An 8,656-nucleotide genomic window follows, 5' to 3' on the forward strand; every position below is an offset into this window, starting at 1 on the left:
ACCATACTCAGAGAGTTGTTATTAATGGTTCCCAATCCTGCTGGAAAGGCATAACAAGTGTGGTTCCGCAGGGGTCTGTTTTGGGACCGGCTCTGTTCAATATCTTCATTAACGACTTAGATATTGGCATAGAAAGTACGCTTATTAAGTTTGCAGATGATACCAAACTGGGAGGGATTGCAACTGCTTTGGAGGACAGGGTCATAATTCAAAATGATCTGGACAAATTGGAGAAATGGTCTGAGGTAAACAGGATGAAGTTTAACAAAGACAAATGCAAAGTGCTCCACTTAGGAAGGAACAATCAGTTTCACACATACAGAATGGGAAGAGACTGTCTAGGAAGGAGTACGGCAGAAAGGGATCTAGGAGTTATAGTGGACCACAAGCTAAATATGAGTCAACAGTGTGATGCTGTTGCAAAAAAAGCAAACGTGATTCTGGGATGTATTAACAGGTGTGTTGTGAGCAAGACACGAGAAGTCATTCTTCCGCTCTACTCTGCGCTGGTTAGGCCTCAACTGGAGTCTTGTGTCCAGTTCTGGGCACTGCTTTTCAAGAAAGATGTGGAGAAATTGGAGAGGGTCCAGAGAAGAGCAACAAGAATGATTAAAGATCTTGAGAACATGAGCTATGAAGGAAGGCTGAAAGAATTGGGTTTGTTTAGTTTGGAAAAGAGAAGACTGAGAGGGGACATTATAGCAGTTTTCAGGTATCTAAAAGGGTGTCATAAGGAGGAGGGAGAAAACTTGTTCACCTTAGCCTCTAAGGATAGAACAAGAAGCAATGGGCTTAAACTGCAGCAAGGGAGGTTTAGGTTGGACATTAGGAAAAAGTTCCTAACTGTCAGGGTGGTTAAACACTGGAATAAATTGCCCAGGGAGGTTGTGGAATCTTCATCTCTGGAGATATTTAAGAGTAGGTTAGATAAATGTCTATCAGGGATGGTCTAGACAGTATTTGGTCCTGCCGTGAGGGCAGGGGACTGGACTCGATGACCTCTCGAGGTCCCTTCCAGTCCTAGAATCTATGAATCTATGAGTAGTTATCAGTGGTTCACAGTCAAGCTGGAAGGGCATAACGAGTGGGGTCCCATAGGGATCTGTCCTGGGTCCAGTTCTATTCAACAGCTTCATCAGTAATTTAGATAATGGCATAGAGAGTACACTTATAAAGTTTGTGGATGATACTGAGCTGGGAGGGGTTGCAAGTGCTTTGGAGGATAGGATTAAAATTCAAAATGATCTGGACAAACTGGAGAAATGGTCTAGAGCAGGGGTTCTCAAACTGGGGGTCGGGACCCCTCGGGGGTCACGAGGTTATTACATGGGGAGTCAGCCTCCACCCCAAACCCCGCTTTGCCTCCAGCATTTATAATGGTGTTAAATATATAAAAAAGTGTTTTTAATTTATAAGGGGGGGTCGCACTCAGAGGCTTGCTGTGTGAAAGGGGTCACCAGTACAAAAATTTGAGAACCACTGGTCTAGAGTTAATAGGATGAAATTCAATAAGGACAAATGCAAAGTACTCCACTTAGGAAGGAACACTCAGTTGCACACGTACAAAATGGGAAATGACTGCCTAGGAAGGAGTACTGTGGAAAGAGATCTGGGGGTCATAGTGGATCACAAGCTAAATATGAGTCAACAGTGTAACGCTGTTGCAAAAAATCATTGTGGGCTGTATTAACAGGAGTGTTGTAAGCAAGCCACGAGAAGTAATTCTTCCTCTCTACTCAGCACTGTTACTCAGCTGGAGTATTGTGTCCAGTTCTGAGCACCGTACTTCGGGAAAGATGTGGACAAATTGGAGAAAGTCCAGAGAAGAGCAACACAAATGATGAAAGGTCTAGAAAATATGGCCTATGAGGAAAGATTGAAAGAATTGGGTTTGTTTAGTCTGGAGAAGAGAAGCCTGAGAGGGGACATGAGAACAGTTTTCAAATACGTTAAACGCTGTTACAAGGAGGAGGGTGATAAATTGTTCTCCTTAGCCACTGAGGACAGGACAAGAAGCAATGGGCTTAAATTGCATCCAGGGCGGTTCAGGTTGGACATTAAAGCTTTGTGACTGTCAGGTGGCTCAGCACTCCCTGGGGGGGCTGTGGAATCCCTGTCACTGGAGCTTTTAAGAACAGGTTAGACAAATCCTGGGGTTGGTCAGAGTCAGACAATCCTTAGTCCTGCCTCAGTGCAGGGGACTGGACTAGGTGACCTCTTCAGGTCCCTTTCAGCCCAACATTTCTATGACTCTGAGGGGACCCAGCGAAGTGGGGGCAGGGGAAGGGCCCTTTCTCAGACTCCTACACTGCCCCCTATGGGCTCTCAGCGGTTTGGCCAGGCAGCCAAGGCCGGCCAACAGGCAGCAGTGCCGTGTTAGGCTACTCACTTTGTGACCCCGTCTCAAAATGTAATTGTAAACAGGGAATTGTCATCGAGTGGGAGCGTTTCTAGTGGGGTCCTGCAGGGATCGGTTCTTGGCCCTAGACTATGTAACATTTTAATCAATGACCTGGAAGAGAACACAAAACCATCACTGATAAAGTTTGCAGATGACAGAAGACTTGGGGGAGTGGTAAATAACAAAGAGGACAGGTCACTGATTCAGAGAGATCTGAATCGCTTGGTAAACTGAGCACAAGCAAACAATGTGTGTTTTTAATACAGCGAAATGTAAATGTCTATGGAACAAAGAGAGTCAGCCACACTGCCCTGGGAAGCAGGGACTCGGAAAAAGATGTGGAGGTGGTGGTGGATAATCAGCTGAACAGGCGCTCCCGTGCAAAGCTGTGGCCAAAAGGGCTAATGCGACCCTGGGATGCATAAACAGGGGAATCTCGAGTAGGAGCAGAGAGGTGATTTTTCCTCTGTATCTGTCACTGGTGTGATCTGTGTCCAGTGCTGGTGCCCACATTTCATGAAGGATGTTGGTAAATTGGAGAAGGTTCAGAGAAAAGCCACAAGAATGTTTAGAGGATTAGAAACCTGCCTGATAGTGATTGACTCAAGCAGCTTGATCAGTTTAGCCTAAGAAGGAGAAGGTGAAGGGGTGAGCTGATCTCAGTCTGGAACAGAAATTTGGCTCTTCAGTCTAGCAGACAAAGGTCTAACAAGACCCAATGGCTGGAAGCTGAAACTGGACAGGGGTAGGTTAGAAATAAGGTGAGTTTTTTTAACAGTGAGAGTAATTAACGTTTGGAACAACTGACAAGGGTTGTGATGGATTCTATTTTAAATCAAGATGGGCCATTGCTCTAGGAATAACTATGGGGCAGGTCTCCGGCCTGTGCTCTACAGGGGTCAGACTAGATGGTTACAGTGACCCTGCTGGCCTTGGGATCCATGATATGATGACCATGGTGCTTTGGCTCCCATAGGTGAAAGTGATGCGGTGCCTAGAGCACCCCAATGTGCTGAAGTTTATCGGGGTGCTGTACAAGGACAAGAGGTTGAATTTCATCACAGAATACATCAAGGGGGGGACCCTACGAGGCATCATAAAGAGCATGGTGAGCAGGGGAGCTGCCCCAGGCTAGAGCCCTGGGCACAACTCGGGGGTTGGACATGAGAAATCTTGGATGTTATGACACTGTTGGTAGAACATTGAGGTGGCTGGGTGGTGCCCGTGCGGACTATGGCCAGGGCTCTCCTGGGGCAGGGGTGGCTGGGCTGTGCCCGTGCGGACTATGGCCAGGGCTCTCCTGGGGCAGGGGTAGCTGGGCTGTGCCCGTGCGGACTATGGCCAGGCAGGGCCGGCGCAACCCATTAGGCGACCTAGGCGGTCGCCTAGGGCACTACAATTTGGGGGGCGGCGACCACGGCGGTATTTCGGCGGCGGGAGCTTCCGCTGCCTAGGGCGGCAGAAAAGCTGGCGGCGCTCCTGTGGCCAGAGCTCTCCTGGGGCAGGGGTGGCTGGGCTGTGCCCATGCAAGCCGTTGCTGATCGCTTCGGGGCAGGCTGTGAGCCATGGCCTAGCAACTGCTCCAGGACGGGTGCAGGCAAGCACCTCTTCCCTCTCCTGTCACTAATGGAACCCTTCCACCCGCAGGACAGCCAGTACCCATGGAGCCAGCGCGTGAGCTTTGCCAAGGACATTGCGTCTGGGATGGTGAGTGTGGGGTCCCAGCAGAGGTGGTGCCAGGGGCTGGGCACTCTGCCCATGGGTTGAGTTGCTGTGGGAGGGTTTGCTGTGCACATACACACCTGGCTCACTGGTGGGGGCAATGGGACACTCCAAACAAAGGTACAAGAGGGAATGCATGCAGGGGAATGCTGGTACAGCGTACCGGAAAGACAGTGGAGGAGCCCGCCCCCAGCCCTTCCATGGAGCTGTGTCTCCTCTGTCTGTACAGCAGCCCCACCGGAGGACTCGGCGGGGGGTACAGCAGCCGGTGGAGCTGTTGGCATTCTGCTCCTTTCCTTGCTGCGGTTCCCAGTGGGGAAATGAGCAGAACGCCAGCAACTCCTCCGGTGCGGCTATACTGCTCCCAGCCCGGCCCCCAGCCCTTCCACGCAGCTGCATCTCCTGAGTTCTCCGGCCTGGAGTCTGTATAGCAGAAGTCTCTGGTGCAGCAGGAAGAGAACAGAGCCCTCCCCCCGCAGGTAATGTGGGATGGATGTGGATCATGGGGAGGGGACGGGGAGAGTGCGGGGGCCCCAGGCTGGGGACGGGGTGGGGAGGAGTCACGTGGGGAGGTCACGTGCCCCCCCTTTGTGTCCCTCCCATGAATGCAGCATACCGGCAAGAAATGATTTCTACTTGCACCACTGGGGGGAACAGTCGGGAGCTCAGTGATAGTCTACAGATGCTGTACATGTACAGGCAGGCACAGTACAGGTGTTTATGGGGGCATTGCTGTGCACGTACAGGCAGTGGCGCTGTGCGGGTGTTTATGGGGGCATTGCTGTATATGTAGAGGCGGGGGCGCTGTGCAGGTTTTTATGGGGGCATTGCTGCGCATTTACAGGAAGGGGGTAGTGTGCAACTGTTTAAGGGGGAATTGCTGTGTATGTAGAGGTGGGGGCGCTATGCGGGTGTTTATGGAGACGTGGCTGTGCATGGTCAGGCGGGGGGGCTGTGTGGGTGTTTATGGGGGTGTTGCTATGTATGTAGAGGTGGGGGCACTGTTCGGGTGTTTATGGGAGTGTTGCTGTGCATGTAGAGGTGAGGGTGTTGTGCGGGTGTTTATGGGGGCATTGCTGTGCATGTACAAGCAGGGGTGTTGTGTGGGTGTTTATGGGGGCATTGCTGTGTATGTAGAGGTGGAGGCGCTGTGTGGGTATTTAGGGGGCGTTGCTGTACATGTACAGGTGGGAGTGTTTATGGGGGTGTTGCTGTACATGTACAGGCGGGGGTGCTGTTCGGGTGTTTATGGGGGCGTTGCTGTGCATGTACAGGCAGGGGTGCCGTAAGCAGGGTTGAGTGCCAGCGTGCTGCCCCCATGCAGGAGGGCGCAGTGAGTTGGTGCCGTTCTGACCCCGGTCCTTGCTCCCCCAGGCCTATCTGCACTCGATGAACATCATCCATCGCGATCTCAACTCTCACAACTGCCTGGTGCGGGAGGTAAGTGCTGCTGTTTGCTGAGCCAGGCCCAGGCCCCATCTTGGCCTCTGCACAGAGCCCTGGGCCTGGCTGGGAGCAGGGCAGCCGGCCAGCAGCCGTGGCTGAGAAGGCCCAGGCTGGTGTGCGGTGGGGGCTGACTCCAGCCTCGGCGCTGCGTGGCTCTTCTACCACGAGTGGCTGCAAGCAGCTGCCTTGGCCTCTGCCTGCGCCCGGTGACCTGTGCCCGTCTCTCCTGCTCAGAACAGGAGTGTGGTGGTGGCTGACTTCGGGCTGGCCCGGCTCATGGTGGATGAAAAGAACCAGCCTGAGCAGCTCAAGAACCTGAAGAAACCGGACCGCAAGAAGCGCTACACGGTGGTGGGGAACCCCTACTGGATGGCCCCGGAGATGATCAATGGTAAGCGGAGAGGCTGGGGCACGGTTGGGAGCGCCAGACTCAGGGCAGCCAGGGCATCACGGGCATCTGCAGCCGGGGGACACATCCATGACCTGGCAGTGCTGGGCCTGCCTGTCCTCATGCCACCGGAGGGCAGTGTAAGGGGCAGGGGGAAGCAGGGCCTGGTGGGGGCTGACCTGTCTCCTCTCTCCCCGCAGGCAGGAGCTACGATGAGAAAGTCGACATCTTCTCATTTGGCATTCTCTTGTGCGAGGCAAGTGCATCCCCTCAGCCCTGCCCCCACCCCCTTCCGCCCCTTGCCCAAGCCCCCAGTTCCTGTGTCCGGGTGTCCCTGCAGCGCTAGGTGCCTGGACGGAGCTCTCCGTTGAGTTGTGCTGTGTCCCACTCCTAACCCCTGTGCTCCCCCATCCCCAGATCATCGGCCGGGTCAGCGCCGACCCCGACTACCTGCCCAGGACCATGGACTTCGGCCTCAATGTGCGAGGGTTCCTGGAGCGATACTGCCCCCCTGCCTGCCCCCCGAGCTTCTTCCCCATCGCCGTGCGCTGCTGCGACCTCGACCCTGAGAAGAGGTGAGCAGGGGAGCCCTGGCCAGCCCCAGGCAGCGAGTGTGGGGAAGGGAAAGGGATCGCTGGTCCCATAAACACTTGCACAGCGCCCCCTGCCTGTACAAGCACAGCAACGCCCCATACACCTTGCTCCCTGCTGACAGAACGAGAGACTCTGGGCTGGAGGGGGGAGTTGAACAGTGCCCCTGCCCCCTGCAGAGGGCGCTCTCCCCCTGGGGCTAAGTGCCCCCTCTGACCCTCGTGCTAAGCGCAGACTGAGTGAGGAGAGGTCTGACCCCTGTGTCCCGGGATGCTGTGGTCTGACCCCCATGCTCAGGGTGCTGGGGGGAGGGGTCTAACCCCTGCACCCCGGGGTGCTGTGGGGAGGGGTCTGACCCAAGCGCTCAGAGTGCTGGGGGGGAGGGTCTGATCTTTGTGCTCAGGATGCTGGGGGGGAGGGATTGCCCTTGTGGCGGGGGAAGGGTTCCCCTCGCGCTCAGGATCTAACCTGGCCTCTCTCCCCCAGGCCCTCCTTCCCCAGGCTGGCGCAGTGGCTGGAAGCACTGCACATGCACCTGGAGATCCACCTGCCGCTGAGCTCGCAGCTGGAGCAGCTGGATCGGGCCTTCTGGGAGTCGTACCGGCGGGGCGAGGGCGGGCTGCCCATGCACCCCGAGGTCCCTGACTGAGCACCGGGCCATAGGCAGTAGCCAGCCCCGGCGTGGGGGGAGAGCTCTCACACGCTCCTCCCTCACACTCACAGCGCATGGGGAGCACAGCCCAGAGGGCAAGCACTGCCCCCTCCTGCCACCGGCCCCCCCCCCAGGGCTGGATCTCTGGGGTGCCTCAGCAGCAGCCGGTGGCCGAGCCCTCTCGGCAAGGCCAGTTTGGTTGCTTCCCTTGCCGTGTTTGCCGTTCAGTTCCCTTGGGGGAGCCAGCCCTCCCCACCCACTGCACTTTCCCCAGCTCCCTGCCTCCCTGCCCATGGCCCCCACGGGATGGCAGCAAGCTGCTGGTCCTGACTGTACATAGCCCCTCCCCATGCAGAGCCTGGGGCCAGGAAGGGGCCCCTCAGCATGCTGGGTGTGCAGCAGCCTGCCATGTGGCAGGGCCTGCGGGAGCTGAGCACAGCCTGCAGCCCCGCTCCCCTACTCCTTGGTGAGCCGCCTGCCTGCACAGCCCTTTGCACACTCCTCAGAGCGTGAGGAGGCACTGACTCGCTCCCACCCCAGGCTCTGCCCCAGCGGCTGGGGGGCACTGGACCTCACTCAGCGCCTGCAGGGTGCCCCAGCCTTCCCCTGTGCAGCTGCTTGGCCTGTCAAAGTGGTGTCTTGGGTTTGTGAACTTGCACTGCAAAGCTAAAGGGTTCTCTGGGCCAGTGGGGCCTGCTGGGAGCTCACTGGCGCTCTGCAGGCGTGTGCATGTGTGTGATGGGGTGCATGTGCAAGTCAGGCGTGTGTCTCTCTGATGGTGCGGGAGGCGGGGGTGTTGCTTCGGGGCTGGGTGCCTCTGATCCCAGTAGATAACTGTTGCAATGCCCCCTCCATAGAAATGGCTAGGGGTCCCACGAACTCTTTCTTTTCCCTTTCGGGGTCCCTGTGTGTCACTCCCCCCTTACCCTCTCCTCCCTGGGCCTACAGCCCCCGTGTCTTTGCTAGTGTTTAGTTCAGTGCAAGAACACCTTGGCATGAGGCCAGCCGGATCCGAGAAAGGGACCTGGGCCCTCCAGCAGAGGGGAGCGCTCCCCACAGGGGGTCTGATCCCAGGCCCATTCCTGCCCTGCTGGCAGGCTGCTGGGGCGCGCCACCGCGTCTGCTCTCCTCTGGCACATCTCCTCTCTCATTAAACGTCTCCCAGCTCTGCTCAGGGGCCTTGGCCTCTCTTGTGCCCTGGTGTTCTAGGAGCCAGCTCCCCTCTCTCTAGGATTGCACTGTGTATCTCCCGGGCCGTCACAGTCCCTGCTTCCATGTTCACGCCACGTCCGCTTGAGGTCCCAGATGCAGAGCCCAAGCCAGAGGGACAGGAGCCCTCCTGGGTGACTGGCTGTAGAGCTCCCCCAGCAAAATTCCTGTTGCGCTGGACCACGGCTCGCTGGGGCGAGGCACCCGGCAGCGTGAGCGTTTTCTGTGGGGTAGGAGCATGTGTATG

General features: G+C 56.3%; 1 protein-coding gene across 1 annotated transcript in view; it reads left to right on the plus strand.

Moving 5' to 3' along the window:
• The window catches only part of LIMK1 (LIM domain kinase 1), a 34,580-nt gene extending 27,383 nt beyond the window's left edge, over window positions 1-7,197 (plus strand). The window contains exons 10-16 of the mRNA XM_065418340.1: window positions 3,378-3,509; window positions 4,049-4,108; window positions 5,498-5,563; window positions 5,804-5,960; window positions 6,158-6,213; window positions 6,375-6,532; window positions 7,035-7,197. Of these exons, the coding sequence (XP_065274412.1) occupies window positions 3,378-3,509; window positions 4,049-4,108; window positions 5,498-5,563; window positions 5,804-5,960; window positions 6,158-6,213; window positions 6,375-6,532; window positions 7,035-7,197 (792 nt within the window). The remainder of the gene's footprint in view (window positions 1-3,377; window positions 3,510-4,048; window positions 4,109-5,497; window positions 5,564-5,803; window positions 5,961-6,157; window positions 6,214-6,374; window positions 6,533-7,034) is intronic.
• The last annotated feature ends 1,459 nt before the right edge of the window (window positions 7,198-8,656 follow it).

The sequence above is a fragment of the Emys orbicularis genome, chromosome 17 (genome assembly GCF_028017835.1).
Source record: "Emys orbicularis isolate rEmyOrb1 chromosome 17, rEmyOrb1.hap1, whole genome shotgun sequence".
NCBI classification, from domain to species: Eukaryota; Metazoa; Chordata; order Testudines; family Emydidae; genus Emys; species Emys orbicularis.